At 33.8% G+C, this 23,706-nt stretch overlaps 1 protein-coding gene across 1 annotated transcript in view; it reads left to right on the forward strand.

Moving 5' to 3' along the window:
- LOC150092334 (uncharacterized) overlaps positions 1–5,946 on the forward strand; it is a 34,817-nt gene extending 28,871 nt beyond the window's left edge. Inside the window, exon 4 of the mRNA XM_090414961.1 lies at positions 5,656–5,946. Coding sequence (XP_090271087.1) covers positions 5,656–5,814 — 159 coding nt within the window. The 3' untranslated portion in view covers positions 5,815–5,946. The remainder of the gene's footprint in view (positions 1–5,655) is intronic.
- The last annotated feature ends 17,760 nt before the right edge of the window (positions 5,947–23,706 follow it).

Here is a 23,706-nt window from a genome sequence, read left to right on the forward strand (position 1 = left end):
TACTAGTTGAGTGGTCCTTCCACGGTGAGTCTGTTGACTCCATAGAGGTTGCCAAAAAAAATAATAACAATAATATCCTCCATAGCAGTTATCGTTCTACCATTTTTGCCAAACAGTGTTATCTTTCCATAATCATACTTTTTTCTAATGGCCACATATCAAAAAAACTCCATAGGATTTATTTTTACCCTTATTAACTGTCACTCACACTGCACTTTTGCTACCTACCTATCAAGTGAGTTATGTTCCTTGCCTGTTTAGTTCTCTAACTGATTTTTACCACTCTTCTTCTCCTTCTGGATTACATACTTAACGTCTTCAGTCAGACATTGACTCTGCCAGATAGTTCTTGACTAAGGCCCAAGCAGCATTATCCTTTCAATCGATCTAATTCCTTATTCCATAATATAGCTGCATCTTCTGAACTTTTCCTGATCACTACCCCTATAGTTCTACATATATCCCTTTCTCACAGAAGGCCTCATATGACCAGCAATCGCCCAGGTGATCGCTCTCACTACCTGGAGAAAGATTTATACCCCATTTATCATAATATACTTATATGAGATAATGAAATCAAAAATCCTTTATCCTCATGTGCTCTGTTACGTACTGCCTAAGATAGTTGTCTCTCAAAAACTCAATTTATTTGCCTCCATAGCACAATTAGAAGAATAACTGAACATTGCATCCTTTGATTAGAAAAGACCTGATTCAATTCTCATCTTGACAAGAGGAAGCTTTGTATGGCTTTTTCAACTGAAGGTGAGTTAGCCAATCTCATACAGAGGTGGCAGTTTTTTTTTTCTACTGGAAACTCTCAAGTTTTTCATCCTACATACAGGCAAATTGGCCATGAGAACACATGCAGTTAGAGACAAAAATACTGTTGTTGGTGATGACAGTAGATGGCACTGATGTAGTAGTGTCATTGTGTGGAGGTGAAAAATTTGAGTAGTAGGGGAGATGGAGAGATGTATGTAGCAGAATAGAGCAAAGTGCCCTCCTGCAATTAGTCCTTGGATATGTCACATTTCCAAGGACTAATTGTGAATACCATTTCTTCAGTCCAATCTATATTAAATAATTAAAATCACCCATAATTTGCTATACTATTTTGCCTATACATTTCCATCTCACTGCTCTCCACCTTAACCAGATCTCTAGCAACATCCAACTAAACATTTCATCCTGTCCATCTCTACTTCACACCATACTAACCAAAATCACTGCCACTATTTGCCCCTTGCATCTCCACCTTGGATGACTTCTCTGCTATAATTAACAGCACTTCACTGTATGTATTCATGAAAAACATACCCCTCCATCTCTTTTACTGTCATGATGTCATCCTTATCCAACAGTGTCTCCATTATTCCAATGACTTTTAGGCAAATAAGCTCTATCATTTTCATTTTCCCCTTATTTTGGATACTTCTGATGCCCATAAACAAACATAACATACAACCAGTTATATGTTATGGCTATTTCTGGTTGTATTTTATGTGTCTCTCTCTCTCTCCTTGGCTATTCCTTTTTCCACAAATCACACAACCCTTCTTAGAATGACATGCTTCCTCCTCCTCCATATCTCAGACCATCTCAAATTCCTTTCTTGTCTGTTCACACATTCACTTTGTATCCAATCCAAACTTCTCACACGGTGTCTCCCTGTCCATTTCCCTGTCTGTTCTTGATTTCCCTTACACACTACTCACCTCTCCATTCACTCTCCTTCAGTCTATCCTCTGCTGCATTCCTGCACTACTGCATCACCTCTTCTTATCTTGTGTTCACTGTGGTCATTACTCTCCCTTCCAGCAACAACAATCTCTCCAGTTGACTCACACGGATGTCATTTAAATGTAGTCCATCTCTTATACAGTTCTATCTTTTCCTCAAAATCATTCCACACATTTGCAAGCAAGCTGTGCTTTCCTTTCTCCTAGCATGCTTTCATCTTTCATTAATTCTTCTTCACATTTCCGTGCATATTTACAGTTCTCCTCATCATCATCACCAGCTTTCATTTCTTGAATCACTTGCTCACTGTCATTCATATTTGCTATCATTGTCACCCGCATCATCATCATCATATCACCATCGTTATCGCTTGCTTTCGTTCCTACACTCGTGGTCTCTTTTTTGCCTGCTGCTGACATTCAAAGAGGCTTTGTAATTCATGAGCATGTTACACTTCCTATATACCAGTGGTATTCAACCTTTTTTACTACGCAAGGTACTTTTCTATAAAAAGTTATTCAGTGATCTACTCTTATATATAAGTTATTCGGCGATCTACTCTCTTATATAGATCACGTTCCCCCAACCTGATATCTGATTATGCACAAATACACAACTAAAAACTTTGTGTATTTAAAAATTTATTTATCACTTTTAATTATTTTAATACAAAAAAAAAAAAAAATATATTGGAATAAAATATTTATTTCTCTATTTTGGAAAACCAAAGTTAGAAAAAACAACAGATTGATTACAAACTCACAAGTTACAGGAAATGCTGGTTGATTTAAAAAAAAAAAAAATTTAATGTGAAATTTGGCATTGTTTGGACCTCGCAATATTTTCATAGTCAAGTTGATATGAAGAAGTGGCCAATCGCAGGAAATCATCCAAATGATCATTTGTAATTTGGTTTTTTGATTGATTTTTTATGACGGTCATATTTGAACAAGCGGATTCTGACAAGCATGTCGATCCGAAACACGACAGAATTTTTCATGTGCATACTTCCAAATGACTTCATTGTTTATTGATTTTAAATGTAAACTATTCTGAATGTTTATTATCTCAAGTTCTACTTCAGCTTGGTTTATATTAAACAGCCCACTAATTTTATTTGAAATTTCTGTGATGTTCAGGTTTTCTTGAAATGGATTATTGATAAAAGATACAATCATTTCAGTGTTATTAAAATCTTTAAATCTTGAATTTATTTCCTCCTCAAATAATTCTTTTAAATCATGGCGAAGCATTTCTTGATTTTGTTCAAAAAATTTTAGTAAATATGGGAGATGTCTAAATTTGCAGTCATTTATATTTTTCTTTAATAAAAGTAAGTATTGTTGTTGGAAATTTTTATCTCTACCTTGTAACTCTAAATTTAAATTGCTTATTTTCGTACAGAAATCTACTAAAATTGATAAGTGTAACAACCATCTTTTATCACTCAATTGTGGATAAATATCTCCTTTTTCATCAAGAAAATTTTTTATATTGTTAATTAATACAAGAAATCTTTCTAAAAATTGACTTCTGCCGAGCCAGCGAACATTATTGTACAACAGAAGTTCCCTATCATCATCTGCCTGTAATTTAAATAACTGCCATTGCAGGGTTTTTCCTCGGACAGAATTTACAATTTTAAATGTAATATCCAAAACATCTTTTGTGTTTAATCTTTTACTGCACAGTACTTGTTGGTGAATGATACAGTGGTACGTTAAAAAATCTGGATATTTGTCATCGTTTTTACATATTGAAATGAAGCCTGATTTATTACCTGTCATTGCAGGAGCACCATCAGTAGTAATAGACACAAGTTTGTGTGTGTATTGTTTCACAAATTCATCAAATGCCGAAAAAATGTCTTCTCCCCTAGTCCTTCCCAATAATGGTATAATTTTCAAAAGTTCTTTACTTGAATAATCTTGAAATACCATGCAAATAAATACCATTAACTGAGCAACATCAGTGAAGTCGTTTGTTTCATAAAATTGTAATGAAAACACAACACACTGGTGAATGTCTGACATTAACCTGACCTGGAAACTTTTCTCTGGCAATTGGAACTCTTCCTTTCGGCAGTTTGAAACCTTGTCTGTGGCCTAGAAGTAGTCTCTCTCTAGCGACATCTCGAACCGAGAAGCTCCTTTCTGGAAGCGGGAAACTCCTCTCTCAAGCAACGTGGATCCAGGCAGTCTCTCTGACGGCGACTCTGGACCGGGCGGCCTCCTCTGTGACAGCAATTCTGGAACCGGGACCCCTTCTGCTTGTGTCAGTCCCTTTTTATTAGGCTTCCTCTGAGACCTCGCATGAAGTTTGGCAACCCCCAAAGAATCGGTATGAGTCTTTCATCTTAAGTCTCAAGTTCAGCACTCCTTTTGTTCTCCTCCCCTTTCTTTTGATTGTAAGTTGCCGGCCATCGGAAAGTTGTTTGAACTCTTTCTGACTAACTTCGGAGATGTTTACACTTAGAGCGTGCAAGCCTTTCTCATACATACAAGTTTCAATAACAATCTTTCTAATGCTGCCATGTACAGCTTTGGCGACAAAAACATTGCCTTTGTTTTTAACACTCTAACATATTCTTATTAAAGCAGTATATACAGTTAGCTTCAAAAGAGTTATTTACAAAAACATCTAATACAAACTATACCGAGACAAACAAAGTTTATTTTTTACAATATTCACATGGGACTTAACCTGAGTAAAAAATCGATGTAATGTGCTTTGGAATATTTAAGCTACAATCGAATTTTTACACTTTGCTTATAAGAAAATTACTGATTTGACATTTTTAACGAAAAATAAATAAACAATAGCAATACACTTAAAGCGAATTAAAAAGAATACAAAATAATGATAAATAAAATATTATGTTTTCAGTTTTAATTAAATTTGTAAGTAAGGAGGAATACACAGGAGAGCGACCAAAAATCGCTCCGTGATTGACCGGTCGAACACCCCTGCTATATACCCATACATGCTCACTCCTCTTATTCAACCTCTCCACATAGACATTTTCAACATTTCCCCATGCATACATATTACAGTCATAGTAATGTGCTGTTGCCAAAAAAAAAAAGTCCACACTATTTACATCATTCATCTTTTGTGTCAGTCTGCACACAGATCAGACCTTTCTTTCTTACTATCATTTTGTCTCAGGTCAATGGACACGCGCGCACGCGTGTGCACACACACACAGAAACATGCAGTAATTAATTACTACACAATCTAAAACTGAACTGAACATCTCCTACCAATCTCATCTATTACACAACAGAATTCAATTAAAAACTATTGATTTTACCACAATAAATATAAAAATTTAACTTATCTTTTGTAGTCTTAAAATGTTTCTTTACTATTGCCACCTGCAATGACAAATTATTGAATAAAATGTGCTGAGCATATTAAGTCTGTTTTTTTACTGCTTACTGAATTCTCTTTCCCATAGAAATTAAGGTTACGAGTTGTTCATTATGTGAACTACCTTATGAGCTAGAATTTCACTTTGTTTTATCATCATCATCAAATTCCTGACATGTACCCTCAAGGGGTTTAAGGATATGATAGTACTACATGAAAAATTTAAATCAATACTAACTTCCTATCTACAATTTTCCTCCAAATCAATCTGTTGCCTGTCAAGATTTATGAATTTACAAATTATTTCATTATTTAGTTAAACCAGTTCGTGAACGACTTAAATCATTCATGAATTGGTTTACTTTTCAGAGGAAAAAGGTTCATTAGCTAAAACATTATTTTTTGGCAAATGATGTGAAAAATTCATTAAAAATCAAGTGTGACTGAGTAACTAGTTTATTATATAATAATTAAGTATTTAGTGATTATCATTCACAGTTTAATTACTTTTTTAAACATTGTTTACATATTTCATTACAGGTTTATGCAATTACACCTGGAAATAATACATATCAACATGTAGTGCCATCTCCACCTCCTGACTATGATAGTGTAGTGAAAAAAGATCCTGTCTTCAACTTTGATGAAAGTCCTCCCCCATATGAAACAGCTGTTGTTGGTCTTCGTATAGAAAAATAATAATAAAAATGCTTTAGATTGAACTCAGGGAAGATATAGAAGTTAAAAAAAAAAAAATAAACTGCCTTGGAAAATTATTACCAACGCTTATATTCCATTTCATGAATAATAAAAAAAAACTTTAATACATACTGATTTGATTTTATGGTTCATCATCCTTTTGGCAGGAGCTTAAATTCATGTACATTTTGGAATAGTGCTGCCAGCATATCATATTCAGTTTTATTTTCATTTTTGATGTATATGACTTAAAGTTTGCATTTTATTTGTATGTATTTTATTTAATTTCTGTAATCATTTTATTTTCCTCAAATTTGTATAAGTTTGTTCGTGTGCACTTTGTCTCTCCTCTCTCAGTTTTTTATATATAGATTATATCAGGCAAATGAATTACTATGAAGATTATGATAAGAACTTTAGAGTATTAAGGATACCTTATACCTGTTATTTAAAAAAATGCATTTCTAAGTGTCATGAATCATATCTGTTGATACCATTATTTTATTTTTATATATATATATTTCTGAAAATATTTGATATTATTCATAAGTTACATACTAATGAAACTTAGTTTACTTGCATTTGATTATTTGAAAATAAGTTGTCAGGCAACTGCTAAATTAAACTGGTGTTTACAGATTAGATCAACTGTTCAAGCAAGTTAATTGACAAAGCATTTTTTTAGACCTCCTATATAAAGTTCTGAAGCTAACTGGGGATGTCTGGAAAAATTTTCAGATTGATGGGATATTCTAGAGAGTAAAAAAAAAAACATTTTTTGCAATAAGCAAAATGCTATATAAAAGACCAACTTTCTTATCTTATATAAACCTCTGTATTTTAGATATAAAATGAAATATTGAGTCTTCTCACAAAATGTATTTAAATTCTCATGAAATGAGTTTTAAATTCAAAACGTCTAATAACTATCAGTTTGAGTTGTAATGATCATTTTTGCAATATAATAAACAAACACTTCTGTTGATTATGTTTCAGTACAGCAGTTCTAAGGTAAGAGGAAATGAATAAATCAGTGTAATTTGATAGTGCCATAAGTTCTGCATTTGCCTATTGGAATAGTTTTAAATGTTACTTAGCTGTCTTAAAATAAGATGAGTAAAAAAGTGTTTGATCTTTGGAAGAGCTAATTGTTGGCATGTTATGATACAAATTGTAACCATTAATGATATATAGAATAGTCTTTGCTTTGTTTTTCATTTTTAAATATTTGTTTTACCCATGTTTTTATTCTTTGGGTAATTTTGATTCATCTGTATTGCTCAATTTTTCAAAATGTTCACGGTTCTTTGCACATCACAGGTCTATTTGACATCCATCTGCAAAGTAATAACAAGGTAGTTCACAGTTTGATAACATTTAGAGTAATGCTGTGGATTGAACTGTCACTGTAATAAATACCAATTCCTTTTTCTATTTCTTTTCTTTTTGTTCTCTTCAAGTTTACCACAGAGAGAGTGGAGAGAGGAGCAAATGTTTGTTGCTGAAGTTCCATTTCATGTGCTCATGCAGTTGTACTTATTTTAAATGAATTTTAAAGTTGTGTGATAACACAGTTTATTGATTATTGATGCCAGAATGGAGAGGGCATTAAAATCATACTGAGCCTAGTTATGCATTTATGCATAATTTCTGTCTTAATAAATAATGTACTGGTAGTGTAAGTACTTAAATTAAGTGCTTACATGATTAGATGTTTTGATCCTTTAATTTCACATTGTTATATAATCACTGAAACTTTCGATTATTGTTATTAGAGTATTGAGGTGTATTCTATAATCATTGGGCAGGCCCTTTAGCCATTGATTTTGCTGTTGTGTCTGTGTGCACGCACTTGCTTGAGGCTTTTTGTTTTATTTCGTTTTTTAATGTGAATCAATCACATCCAGGTTATAAGTTGTCAGTTCATTTAGTAACAGTAGTACATGGATTATGGTTACATAATCTGATAACCATGCTTTTTAGGCCTCTAGTGAGTGGGAGGAGGGGCTCACGTTAGGCAGCAAAAATCATCTGCCATTTAAAGAGAGACATTGCTGACTAAATTATAAATTTAGAAACATGCAATCTATGCATTTCTTGGTGTTTGTTGAAAAACAAGTTACTTATAAAACTGATAACGAAGATGATCCTTACACAGGCTACCACATAGGGAAAGGAATCACAAAGGAAAAGGATAATATCAAAACAAAATAAGTCTGCCCTGCTGGATATTTTTGTGTTCAGGTCTAAATACCATCAGGCAATGTGGATGAAGGTGGTATGACTACAGTTTATAGCCACTGTTGGTTTAACAACCAGCTTGCAAAATTCTTGAACATTTAACATCTGACTTGTTAAATGTCCAAGCCAGCGCCAGCACACCACACTTGGTTATAAATATTGCAAAGAATAGGAACATAAGCAGTCACTGAATTAAATACAATAATTAATAGTGGATAAACTTATATGAGAATTTTTTTCCATAAAATTCTCATGTAAGGATTAAAGTATGGTTGGTTCTTGTCATTTTCTGATGAGTTATATGCTAATTAAAGAATATTTATGCCATCCATATTTTTAAATCATAAGATCAATTTAAATTTGTTAAATGACTGTTATTCTTAAAATATATTAAGCTGTTTCTAATTGGACAAAATTCTTCTAAGAAAATGCTTTGGCTTCTTTATGTTGTGACATTTTTATAGACCTCCTGGGGGCAGGATGGATAAGAAACCAAGTGTCCATGGTCTCATTTTCTTCCCCATCTTCCTCCCCTCCCAAAGTGTTACATTAATAGCTATGGAAAATGAGCAAAAATTCACGTTTTGTGAATGTTGCTTTTATACTTAACTATGAGATCTTGTACAATTTAGGTTACCTACCCACATAATATAAAGCAAATTGAAACATTATATGAAATATTAGCTAATTAACATGAAATTATGAAAATAAAACTTATTTGGCAAAACCACTTATAACAGCTATGACAACAGTTCAGTTTGATTATCTTCTTCTTTGAGTGCCATCTCCTATCGGAGGTCGGCGACCACCTTGGCAAATTGAGCGATTCTCAGCTATTCTGAGCAGTCTCTCAGAGTTCATACCAGTCCACTGTCTGATATCTGCCAGCCAAGATTTTCTTCATCTTCCTTGTCCTCTTCTTCCATTTATCTTCCCTTTTATAATCAGTTGAAGTATCTTATATTTTTCTTTACGAAGTAGGTGACCAAGATATGCAGTTTTCCCTCTTTTTATGGTATCTAAAAGTTCACGTGATTTCCCCATTTCTTTCAGTACTTCCTGATTGGACGTTTTTGCTGTCCATGGGGATTTTTAACATTTGTCTGTATAACCACATCTCAAAGACTTCAAGTCTTTTTATTGATGTTGTCTTCAAGGTCCCAGTTTCTACACTGTACAGCAGTACAGACCATACATAGCATTTAACCATGCGTACTCTAAGCTCTAAACTGCGGTTACACAGTGTTGATTTCATCAAGAGAAAATTTTTTCTTGCCATTTCAATTCTAACTTTTATTTCCATTTCTGGATTGCAATCGTCATTTCACCAGCATCCGAGATATTTAAACTTTGCCACTCTTTCTATTTGTTTCCTATTTAAAGAAAGTGCTAAATTAAGAATTGGTTTCTTACTTATGACCATGAATTTAGTTTTGGTGATATTTATTTATAATCCCATTTTTTCACTCTCTGCATTTATTAGCTCCAAAAGATTTTGAAGATCCTGAATATTGTCAGCCAGAAGAGCTGTATCATCGGCATATCGGATGTTACTGATGATTTCACCATTTACACTAATCCCTTCCTTTCTTCCTTCCAAGACTTTTTGAAATATGGCTTCTGAGTAGATCTTAAAAAGAAGAGGTGACAGCACACATCCTTGCCTTACTCCTCGTTTGATGTTAATGGAGTCTGTAATAATGTCATCAACTTGAACAGATGCCTTTTGGTTCCAATATAAGTTTTCAATGATCCTGATGTCTTTACCATCTAATCCAATTCTTTTTAATAGTACAATCATTTTAGCATGTTGGACTTTGTCAAATGCTTTCTCGAAGTCGATGAAGCAAATGAATATTACCTTGTTTTGGTCAATACATTTTTGAAATAATATCTGGGAACAGAAAAGGGCCTCTCTTGTTCCCAAGCCATTTCTAAAGCCGAATTGGGTATCACTGATGGTGTCTTCACATTTTCTGTATATTCTTTTTTGAATTATTTTCAGAAACATTTTGAGGACGTGACTCATTAGGCTGATCATTCTATAGTCATTACAAGTTTTCGCATTTACTTTTTTAGGTAGCACGATGAAGGTCGACTGTAACCAGTCTTGAGGGATTATGCCTGTATCGTAGATCTTATTAAATAGCTTTACTAATATGTTAATGTTGTCACCTTCTAATAACTTTACTATTTCTGCCGGTATTCTATCTGGTCTTAGAGCTTTATCATTTTTAGCTGAGTTTAATGCACATTCTACCTCTGATTTTAGAATGTATGGACCTTCCATATGTTCTTAAGTATTTTCTGGGTCCTGTCTGTCATCAGTAAAGAGTTCTTCTATATATTTCACCCATTCTTGTATTTTGTCATCCTTTTTGGATATAATTTCTCCCTTTTTGTTTCGAAGGATACAGAATTGTTTTTTCTTATATATACCCGAGGTCTCTTTCATCTTTTTGTGTAGATTAAAATTGTCATGTTTTTCCTGTAGAATTTCTATTTCTTTACATTTTTCATTCATCCAGATTTCTTTTGCTTTTTTGATCTTGTGTTTAATAATTTTTTGAACCTCTGTATATTTTGTTGGATTATGATTTTTATATGATCTGCGTTGAAAGAAAGAATGAGAGAAAGAATTTCATCAGTCGTCCAATCTTTCTTTTTTACTGCTCTATTAGGACATAAGGTATTGGTACATTTCTCTATGAAGACAGATTTCAATTTGTCCCACGATTCATCAACCCTCACGATGTCATCATTCTTGATAAGTGCTAGCTCTTGATTCAGATCTTAACTCAATTTGCTTCTTATCTCTGTGTTTTTTAATTTTCCCAAATCAAACCTTTTTTGTTGATGTTTCTTAAGCATAGCTTTCAGTCTAAGTTGTAACTCTGCCACCAGTAGGTTATGATCAGAAGCAATATCTGCACTAGGATAGGTTTTTGTACTCTTTATAGAACTTTGAAATCGTTGATTAATTAGTAAGTAATCAATTTGGTTTCTGACTATATTTCCATTATTATCCTGTGGTGATCACCAAGTATACAATCTTCGAGGTGGTAGCTTAAACCATGTGTTTGTGATTATTAGCTCCTCTTCCTGGCAGAATTGAAAAAGACAGTCACCTGTCTCATTTCTTGTGCCCAGTCCATGTTCGCCAACTACATCTCCACTTCTACCTTTCCCAACTTTAGCATTGAAATCACCCATGACTATGTTAATATCATGCTTTTTTGTATTTTTCATTAGTTCTTTTAATTGATCATAAAATTCTTCAATCTCGGTATCACTCTTGTCAGCAGTAGGGGCATAGACTTGTATAAGATTAACATCTAGTGGTTGTCCTTTCAGTTTTAATAACATCATCCTATCTGAGTAAGGGATGAAGCTCAACATTGACTTATTGATATCTTTGTTTATTATTATTCCAACTCCGTTTTGATGGTTGTTTTCACAACTTCCAGAGTGATACATTGTCATGTCATTGACTTGAGTTTTGCCTGATCCTGGCCACCTAACTTCACTCATTCCTAAAATTCCAATTTCAAGTCTTTTCATTTCTTGGATAGCATTTCTTAGCTTACCTGCTTCATACAAGGTTCTGACATTCCAGGTTCCTAGTTTTACTGAGCGCACCATGTTGAGCCCGGGGATTCTTCGCACCCCTGTCCCATTTAAGGGACGCCGGTAACGCGAGGCCATTTGTGTAGATTTGCTCGCCATGGTGGTTAGTCTGGAGAGAGAGAGAGAATAGAACAGTAGTTTCTCCATTTGCTTTCTGCTCTGCAGTATTACAGACGTACACAATAAACTGTATTGCCATCTGCAATTTTCTAATCACAAGCTTTACCATCATCATGAGACTTCAACCTTGTGTCAGTACTGACAAAGCTGCTTCCCTTTGCCAGAGGATTGAATCCTTTATTTTTCCTTGTAACCCTAGGTAGGGGCCCTAACCAGGTACTGACAGCTGGAGCCAGCTGGGCCCAGGTTGTTTATAGAGGTCTGCTCCTCTGAAGATTCTTCCGCACATTTCACTGTTGGGATACAAATCCTCTTCCACTGATTTGTCCGTTGTTCTTCACAGAGGTCCGTTAGCATCCTTGTAGGGAGTGTACCCTACGGAAGGTCCCAGGGAGCACGACGTTGACGTGGACTTACCTCACTCCCCAGTTTGATTATAATAGATTTAAATTTGCAAAATGTAATTTTCCTTCAAAACCGTTAAAACTATCTTTAGTGAGCAAGTTTTAGTTTTACATTTTGCTGTTTGAAAGTTTAATATATTAAATTTTCTAATATTTTTTGTAAAAATGATAACACATAGATGTGATTATTCTGTTATCTAAAGAATGTATACTATAGAAAAATCGATTATACAAAACATTCGAATCTTTCACTTAATGCTTTCCTACCTGTTCATTGTGGCTATTTTAAATGATGGTATATTTATACTGACTTTTGTCAAATATAACAGGATATTTAAAGTTTTATACTTATAAATATATAAATCTGATGTGTAAATATTAATCTCCAGTCCAACTTAGTTAACAGTAAAGAAAATTATATTATTGAAATAATGCACTCATCTTGTTGCTGGTTTCTGTACATCATCTGATTGGAATGTTTTTACATATAAATTATTTTTATAATAATCATACAAAGTAATATATTTAAAGAAAATAAATCTTAGAACATTGACTTCCAAGTGAGAATCATTTTATATACATAAGTTAAGACAATTATTGTATTTAATAATACTTCTAGAAAATTGAAAAGTTGATTTTATCCCATGAACAAAAATTTGTTTTTAATGAAAACAAATATGCTGAGTTCAAAAATCTTGTATAACCCTATTGGTTTTTAAGAAAAAAAAAAGATTTCATTTTTGTTAACTTTGCTTGGACTTTTATAGAGGTATTCAAAGCATTCCTGATTGAGTCCACTATGATCTGTCAGTTTAATGTCCAATGCATCGGTTTTCCATACTACTTGATATGTCCTAATGGAATTGTTTGACATTTTGGATTTTGACTGCCCTTATTCATCAGAAAAAAAAAAAAAAGTCTAAATGTGGGAGTGTATTGAATGTATTTTTAAGGATGTACATCTTGTTGTCTGATAAACTTTCAGCAAGTTTTTAATCACTTATAATTTTCAGATTTTACATTTCCTAAGAAATTCTGACAGTTTATGAAAGCCTTTCTTGTGTTGGTTTTGCTCAACATCTTTCAGTTACACTCAAATCTTTTTTGTGTGTGTGTGTGGGGGGGGGGGTATTATGTATAAGATAATACCCCTGTGATAAGATACCCTTTTAGAATTGAGATGTTTCATTACCTATATCTAGGTGACATTTATACGTTGTATTAGTTGAAATGTATTCACAATCATTGATAGTTATTCATCAGTAATGGATAAATAAGAAATTGAAATATTATATTCCTTTATTGCACATTAACAACAACAAAAAAAAAAAAAAACGAAATATTATCAGAAAAGAGAAAACAATGTGAAAATTTTCAGAGGAATTTCCCTGTTCAAATAAAATTTATGTAAGCATGCTTAAGAAGAGGCTAAGAAAAATTGTGAAAAAAAAAATTACAGAAGAACAAATTATATGCGGACTAAATAAGAGTTGTCAGGATTAAATTTTGACTTGAAGACAAATAGTGAGAAATCATGGTAATCTGATCTGTGTTCGAGGTTTGTAGATCTGGAAAATTCATATGACAATGTGGGAAGAGAAAGCTGTTCAAAGTGTTATAATTACAAGGGGTAAATGAAACATACAGAGCAATATATACCCTAATACATTACCTAAGTCGTAAACGAGATGTCAGAACTGATAATGATAGAGGAAGTTGCTTGATGTAAAATTAGGTGTGAGATAAGGATGACGGGATCTGTACTGTTATTTCTTCATCGATATAGATTGGAACATTACGAAAACATTTGCAACAAAAATTAGCAAAATTATTTTCAGTTCATTGAAGAAATCATGATGTTAAAAGTTCTGTTTCTTTTTTATAATAATTCTTGGTCAAATGCTTGTTTAAACTCTAAGCCTAATTATCCATGGCATAGCAATGAGGAACCATACTTCTTTTTATAATTTGAAAGTTTTTCATTGCAGTTCTTAATTAAATATTATCAAATATATCTTTTAAATGAGACATCGAGGAGTTTAAAATGAAAATATTGTTGACCAAGGTAGTTAACCAATCTTTTACAGACTATAGGTTTGAATTCGATAATGAGCATGGTGATTTGTGATTTATTTTCTTAGGTGGGTGATGAAGTTCATTGCTCAGTGTGAAACCACCACTCCTTTTATTAGCAGCCTGAAGTGACTCTTGAAAAAGTTCAATGTTTAGTTTCTAGAATAGGGTTCTAGATTATGTAAAAATAAATAAAAAAACATTATGTAAAGTTAATTGTATATTTTAATTAATTATTCTCTTTATATTTATATGCATATATAGATCATCTAAAGTCTTTTATTCCCGAACGGAAATAGGTGGAGCTTCTTTAGCCTTAACTTTTGAAGACTGGTGGACAGCCATTGATAGTGAGTTCATGCTATCGATGAAAAAAATGCTTTTCAAGAGTGAAAGAAGAATGACTGACAACTACTGCCATCTCGTGATCCTAAAGTCTAACATTCTTATTACTGAGTGTGACAGTGTAGAATCCTCCCCACGATTTTTTGAGGTGCAAAGTTAAATCCTGAATTTTTGGAACTACTATCTGCCTGTGCCAGAGATTGACTCACTCTGGAACTTGGCTGAAGAAAGACTTAGAAAAAGTTTCTCTATTCGGCGACTACAATCAAACAAAAAAACGGAGTTTCTTTGGTTGGCCTAATGCTATGAATGCAAACTAAATTTCTGCAGAACTACATATGCACCCTATATAAATAATAAATAAAAAATAAATCATCTAACGCCTTTTATTCCCTTATAGGGAGTAGGCGAGGCCTTTATATCCTATCTAGCTTTTGGAGACTGAGTGGGCAGTTCAATCTCCACCGGTAGCCAATCAGAGATAGCTGGCCCATGTCTATTACTAATTATAGCAGCCACCGATGAAGAGGCTGGCAAACAAGTGCTTCCATCTCTTGGTACCTAACCCTAACAAGATATGTTACTGCCTGAAATAATGTGGGTGCTACGGTCGATGTTCTTGAGTTTACAGTATAAAAAAGCTGAGTTTCCAGGAGGAAAAACCTGCTTGCCTGTGCCAGAGATCGCCTAACTCGGGAATCGGTCGAAGAAAGGTTTAGAAAAAGTTCCTCCAGTCGGCGACTAGACTTGAACTTAAGTCTGACTTCAAGCAACCAAGCGCAGAGTATGCAAGCACCACTTCCACTGAGCTACACAGGCCTCCTATGCAAATAATAATAATAATAATAATAATTTTTGGCAAAGTTTATTATCCTCATAACATATACAGAATATTTACAAATATACAATTATATGTTACCTATTACATTTTCTCTTCACTACAAATATACAGTTCATAAGGTTATATAAATAATGTTACAGAAATACACATAAATATTAATAATAATGTATTTTAAATTTTTACATAGATATTTACAATGATTCATTTAATATGCCAAGAATGATCATCTTTTTCATTTTAACAATATTGGTTATGGAATAATTTTATATTAATACATATAATTTTTCTGCATTTTATCTATTACATTTATATCTCAATAATAATTTTTTTGCATTTTATCATTAGTATTTTATTTCAATATTTTTTATACATTATGTATTTAATACAGATATTTTGCAACATATAAGTTAATAATAATGATTGTAATAATAAAATCAATATCAAAGTTTGTTAGTATACAGCATATCTATATATATATACCATTAAAACATTATTGTTACTTTTTTTTATCACAACAAAAATTCAGTATACAAATTACTAAGTACATTCGTTTTTGATAAACTTGATTGTTTGGACGGCATTTCTGCTATCTTCCTTGAAGCGCCTGCTAAGCTTATCTGAGGAAGAAAGTTATTTTGTTCCGGAAACACTGTACAAGGAAAGCTGTGAAACATCACACATTCACAATCCAATCCAAAAAATCTACTGTCTTAATAATAATAATAAACTTAACTCATAGACGGTACTAATGTTCTATACGTTTACAAACTTTCGTTTTGATCTAAAAATCAATCGAGACGTAAGAATTCGCTATAACTAAGTAATAACAGATTCACTTACGTTAATTTAAATCTTTTTATTTGTAGAATTTTCGGCTATATTTCATAGGCCATTTTCAATACAGTTATAGAAAAATAATCACAAAAAAGCAAACATCGATTCAATTGAAAGCACATTATATGTACTATTGGTTGCATGAAAATGACTCTACCTGCATTAATAGATATCGAAAAAATAACTGCAATAAAAATATTCCACTTAAAGAATCCAGTAAATCTGGTTTAGCAAGCCACACATTATCTACAAAACACAGGATTCAGTGGAACAAAGCCAAAGTGTTATAGAAAAGTTATTTTCTTCTGGAAAGAATATATAAAGAAAACTGAAACATCACACATTCACAATCCAAACCTTAACAAAAAAACAATTGCCCTAAACTTTCTCGATTTTTGAAAGTTATACTGAGAATACTCACCATTCATATGTTTCATAAATTGTATTAACTGTCTATATTTACAATTATTTTATTAACTAATTTATTTTATTGTAATTATTTTTGGATATCTGTTGATGCAGATGGAGCTATTCTCCTGCAGCCGATAGTGTATATGATATCACGCGCTTTCAATTGAATTAATATTCTATTTTTTTGTGATTTTTTTCTATAATTGTATTGAAAAATAGCTATGAAACTAATCCGACAACACTACAAATAAGAATATTAAATGAAGGTAAGTGATTCCTTTTTTAATTAGTTATAATGAATTGCTAGATTATCAAATGTTAAATATTGTACCAAGAGAATAAAATTATTCTTTATTCAAAAATAATGATTTCATTGCACTGCTGAATTGTACACTAGTGTAGTGTTATACACATTTTTTGTGTACTGTTATGGAGCGTAGGGCCGACTGGAGGTTTTGCGGGGCCTCGGGAAAAAGTAAGTGGGGTCCAAAATATGTAAAAAAAATTTTTTTATCGAAAAATCATATAATTTTATTAAACATAATTTACAAATATTAAATACATATAGTTATATACTCGACAAAGAATCACAGAAAACAAAAAAAAAATATTTTTAATTATCGCCCATTTCTATTGCTTTTATCCCAAATAATTAAACATATATCATACTGGTTTTACACTGTCGTCTGCATACAACGCCGCGCTACAGTATACTGTGGCCGCGCGCAGTTCTTTCCGATCGCATACACTATACCCCGTCGCTTGAGCGCCGGCGCCCTACGATTATATGTAATTGTACAAAAGCCGACCAATACAGTTCCTGGAAAGTGGTAATTATTCATAAACAGAATGCTATTTTTATAATTAATTGATGCGAACGTAAACTTGTTAAGACTTGTGAGGGTTCAATTTCTACATTGATATTGATATCTGTAGATGTGCTATAATCCAGTCAAAAATAAATAAACTGCTACTAATAATAATATAATTATTATTATTATAATTATTATAATTATATTATTATATATAAATATATATAATATATAATATATATATATAAATATACATAATATATATATAAATATATTATTATAATTAATATAATGAAATTATTCTGTACAGAAATTAAGTTCTGATTGCGCTGGCTGGAAACAGTCCAAATCTTTATGAACCAAAATTTCTCTATTTTCATTTGTTTATTTTTATTGGACAATGTATATTGCCAAGCTAAACATTATAGCTTTGCTTTAAAAATATATTTGCTTCATTCAACTTTATTGTACCTTAGAAGCTGAGCTGTCCTTCTCATCAAGTTATGACTAATGATGTTCTCTAATTCATTGACACTTCAGTTAAGATTTATAATATTTAAATTGTTGAGATTTACATTTATGAAATTTAGTCCTTACTAATTTTAATAGGACTCAGCACTATTTTTTTTAGCTGTTTCTCACTAATCACCATATCAGCAAAGTCTATATATTTTCCTACAGTGGAAGCGAAGTAAAAGTCGTGACATATCATTTTGTCAAGGTCATTTTCGTTTGCAACCACCTTCCAGATAACAGAGATGCAAAAGTGGTTCTAGATAATTTAAAAAAAAATTCTAAAGATTGTTAAATACCATCATAGTTAATCGTCAACCCTACAGGGACAAAAGAGTGCAAGAGTCTTAAATAATATTTATATGAGGCAAAAGAAACATTTATTTACCTCGTGCACCTATATTTTCACGTGGGAACGATATTTCCACCATGTACTTCACAAGTTTTGTATTAAATCGCCAACCATTTGTCTTGAGTTATGTTAATTTGTTCTGTAACTGATCTCTCAGTTTATGGATAAAATAATCCCTAGGACATGCTTTAAATTTGAGACAGCACCCTTGCCGTCAGTTGGCTACGAATAGGGTTCTTTCCACAGTTTGCTTTAAAAAATTCCTGGACATTATATGAATAGTGGAAACTAAAGTTAGACGAAAATCGAATACTCAGTTTACGATGACTAGGAATTCAGTAAGAAATAGATTATTGCATGCCTATAAAATCAACAGCATGCGCTATGCATCATGTTACGAGCAACAATAACAAAATAATAAATAATATTCATAGTATCTTTTTGCCACATTGAAAGTTCCAGTACTTTCGATGCTTATCTCGCACACGAGACACTAAAATAAGCGCTGCGTCTGCTATTTATGTGCCACTCCAGATTAACCTGTTAGGGAACTGTGCTGGTCAGGATATGTAAGGAAACTGTTATGCTATATTGATCATTTTGACTGGATGAGAACTCTAGTTCCAGAATAGCTATCGTAGGCGACATTTCCAGTTATTGTGAAAGACAGGCAGAGGTTTTGAAGAAAGGTGGAGATTTGAATATTCTGTTTTAATAGTACTATCAGCAGTCCATTATTCATCTTTTCCTTTATTCGGAATTTATCCTTTTTTTTTTTTTTTGTTACGAGTTTTTCTTTCTCATTTCAGCAAGAAACGTCATCTTCCTTCTTGTAAATGATATTGTCTTCTCTGATGTACCTGTATAAATCACTTGTTAAGCTTGGAAACTCTCTAGATCCCACAGATGGGATGTTGGTGGAAATACCTCCTAAGATGTGTAGTTTTTTGCAGATTATATGTGCGTGTGTGTTCTCTGAGTACTGTAGTAGCTTCAGCAAATACATTATCAAGAGGAAATGTTTAGTTTATATTCTAAGGATTAAGATCAAGCTTAGATAACCACCTGCAGAAAAAGTCCTAAGCCAGATTAAGAAGAGAAGAGGTTGCCAATGAAGGCATTGTTAGAATGTAGACTAAAATTCAAAAATATTATTATGCTAAAGTCGTTTGCACTATCACAACAGTATACGAGCCTATGACACTTAGGACTGTTAACACAAGTCCTCTTTTCAGAGTAAAATACCCGGATGCACTGAAATCCGGAGGATCAAGCAACAATTTCATAGTTAGTACTTCAAGCGCTGACCGTCCTTGAGAAATCTTGGTTTCTCTGATGGAAAATTTCCATAAGATAGGTAGTACAGACCTCGCTGAAGCCATTATATCATCCCCTGTGATGCACATCTCCATGAACGCAATATTTGCAAATACCGCAATAGGAACCAAGTAGACAAACGATGCAACATCCTGCGATGCCGCTGCAGCTAGCACAACATTGTAAATGACAAGAATCGTAATACCAATAGTATAGGAAACCCACAGAAACACAAGACAGCCAAAGGTATTCTTCAATTTAGACGTACAGTTACACAAGGAGAGATACTTTTCGCACAGCCGTTGTATATCCACACTATCCGTATAACTTCTTGGTGACAAATATTTTTCCATAGTATTCCGGTAGTAGGAAAACTCTCCTGATATCAAGGAACAGAGAAGTGCGAAATACAACATAAAGAACACAACAGGACAAGTGATCACATGAACAAAAGTCAATCCTTCTAGCAATGCACCAAAAATGCAAACGTACTGCAATGGACCCTCTTTTGCTACTGGAATATTGTACATATAGGCATCATAATATTCTTGAGTTTTCATCCCCAGACCCTGATGAAAAAGGAGGCCCATTTCGATCGCCCAGTACATCCAACACAAAGCGCAAAAAGTAAACATTAACCTCTTATGTGATCTTCCTCGTTGGCTACTAGCATCCAGATCGGTGATATTTTTGTTAAGAATACTCAGTATAATCTCTCTTTCTCGCTTTATTCGGCGATAAGAATAAAGAACGAGCAATGCCATGACAGCTTCAACAAACGCTACAGTTGTGGAGAACTCGATCTTTTCAGTTATGAGATTGCTTAACGTGTTCAGTACAGTAAAAGGAATTCTTATGTATACGAAGAAATACATAATTTTGTTCCACACGTTCAAACAGTTTGTGTGAAGGTTCGCAATTGGACTGGCTCCTATTATGGAGAGTGTAATAACGAAAGGTCTAAGATGTTTTAGCAGAACGTTCCCTTCATGATTGTTGTCTGGACGATATTCAGAATTCTTTTTGCATTTAACTGCAGGACTTATTGGATTCAGTCGTTTCATTCTCTATGGTTGTCAAAAACATGGACCACACCTAAAAAAATGAAATCATTAATAGTAAAGTTATTGTGTAACATGAAGTCAAAGAAATTACAAGAAAATCCACGTTAAAAACATGTAATATTCTGAAGTTTACTGTGCCTGTGCTATTAAGTAATATGAATAACTAATGTCAATAATACTATTACTCACCAGTACAGTAACGAGGGTATGAAGCGCTTGGTAAGTGTCTAACTTGCATCCCCAACCCAAAAATGACAAAAAGTTTGAAAAATTTTAATGTAAGAAGTTAAATTTTACTAAATGCAATATGTTAAATACTTACTATTAACCCCATCAAAATGAGTTGCGGAATTTGTGTGTCTAAAGCGGCGTATTGCCGAAATTTAAAAATACAACTTAAAATAGCGAACTTTTATATTTATTTATTATTATTATTATTATTATTATTTTTTTTTTTTTTTACGTTTTGCGCCCAAAACCTAGTTGCGCCCGTGGCGGGCAGCTCTTTCACCGCGCCGTCGTTACGGCACTCTTACTCACATGAATTTCCTTTCTGAGTACAGTTTGAGTTTGCCATTTTCATTTGGCATCATATGTACTGAACGAATATACCAAATCGCAATTACACGTATCAGATATGCCAAAATATCATAGCCAACTGCTTTTTGCATCGTTGATATCAACTGAGCTATACTCTTAAAAAACATGAAGTTCGAATCTCGTCTAGAGCACAAATAATATAAGATTTTTAACTGAAGGTGAGTTAGACAGTTTCATACGCTGGTGATAAGCGTTTTTTCTCTCACCCATGTTTTATTGTCTAAGACAAACAAACGCAGAAGAACATGTAATTTACAGATATAATACACTAGCTTCACAGCGTCAGTTGTTTCGGCTGTAATTTCAAAACCAAGTGACAGTTAGTGGAATTCTTGAGTTTAAGGAGACTTTCTTTAGATTTTTTAGGAAACCTGTTTTTTTGATATGAAGAAGAACTGTATATGTTATCTGTGTGTCTATGCCTTTGTTGATATGTCGCATTTTTCTTTTTTAATTTCATCCGGGCCTTTAAAACCAACGACCTGTCAAGTAGGTAAGAGATGAAGTTCATCGCGGTGAGGTGTGAGACCACCTCAATGTTTAGTTGAAGGCCTATAATGAATTGAAAAACCGTTTCAAGCCTTTGTCGGTAAGTGGGGAATTTGTCGCTGCTTGTGGTCAGGCAGATGGAAGTCTAGAAATGATTCTCCGATCGAATGTACCTGGTCAAGCGAAGGACAAAGATACTTAGGTGTGCACCTTGGCAACACCAAAATATATAACACACTGAACTGGACGCAGCTGCACAATCGTTTTAAACAGGTGCTAGGTAAATGGAACAGCGTTCGTTCCATGTCTTCACTTAGAGGAAGAGTACTAATAGTTAACCAGATGGCTGCTAGTGTCTTATGGCATACCCTCAAAGTACTCACACCTCCTGAAGAATTTCTCCACCACATTCAAAAGGAAATCAAACGTTTCCTCTGGAACAAAACTAACTGGACAACACACCCTCAACTCTGCAAGCCACTCAGCAAGGGAGGTCAAGGCCTGATTTCCCTTGAAAACAAGATTCGATCCTTCAGGATAATCCTCCTCCTAAAGACACTTCAATGCAATCACACTTATGTAACCACCTTCGATTACATCACGAAAGCATCCACCAGAGGACTTACACTTTCCACAATCCTCCGAATGGCCAGTCCTGCACCATCTCCTCCTAAACTACCTACCTTTTACAAAGATGCTCTACAGCGATGGAAAAACACAGGACTCCATCACACACTCACAGGATCAACAGAGTCAGCTGTACTTACAGAACCACTATTTTCAAACAAAAACATCACAAGTCTCACAACTGGCCAGCCTTTTCTTTTCCCTACATGGAACTGGGCAGGAATAAGAGTCATAGGAGACCTCCTAACCCACACCCTAAAGTGGAAAGCATTCACAAGCCTACCAATGAATAACCCAAAAACTGAAAAACAATATCAACAGTTGCAAGCCTCCATTATAAAAGCCTATCCAGATATCGCTACACCTCAGGAAATCCGTATTCCTTCTAGAAACTGCTCGGGGCCAATATTTCATCTTGTACAATCTGAAGCCTCACTTCCAATTCATCCCTCCAACTACAAGAAAATATACCACTTCCTCATGTCAGTGTCCCCATCCTCACCATTCTTATATTCAGCCTTAACACTCTCATCTACAAGGCTGCATATACCACACAGTTTTCAGTGGGATCTGCCATATAAATCAAAATGTGCCAAACCAGATTCCGAAATACAGTGGAGATTATGGCATAACATCTTACCAACTCCTTCAGAGCTCTACAAATTTAAGCTAAGAGAAACGGATCTGTGTCCATTCTGTGACGTTTCAGGCACCCTGGAACACACATATCTGACCTGCCCTGCAAACAAAGTGATAATCACCTATGCCCTGAATACCGCCTCTAGCACCTGTAACTACACACACAGCCAAGAAGACTACTGGAATTTAGTCCACACAGAAGAAAACAGACACAGAACATGCAATTTCATCTTCATCTGCGCTAAGGCCGTCATCTACAGCTTTTACCTAAAACAGACAAGAAGTAACCAGCACCCATCGATCACTGAAGCTGCACAAACCCTCATGCACATCCTCCGTCGGAAACTAAAAAGCAGGCTTCTATTGGAACTTGAGCACTTCAAAGAAACAAGAACTGTCGCGAAATTCCTAGAGGAGTGGAATCCAACTGGTACCCTCTTCTGGATTGACGACGACAATGTGCTCCATCTGAATGATAACTCAGAATGAAACTGAACTGTTAATTTTGAATATTCATTTATATCTCTATTGTACACCCGAAAGGAAAATGTTTTTTTCTTTCTCTGTAAATATATACTTATAA

The sequence above is a fragment of the Typopeltis vanoorti genome, chromosome 26 (assembly GCF_054136105.1).
Source record: "Typopeltis vanoorti isolate ZY-2024b chromosome 26, IOZ_Tvanoo_1.0, whole genome shotgun sequence".
Taxonomy (NCBI): Eukaryota; Metazoa; Arthropoda; class Arachnida; order Uropygi; family Thelyphonidae; genus Typopeltis; species Typopeltis vanoorti.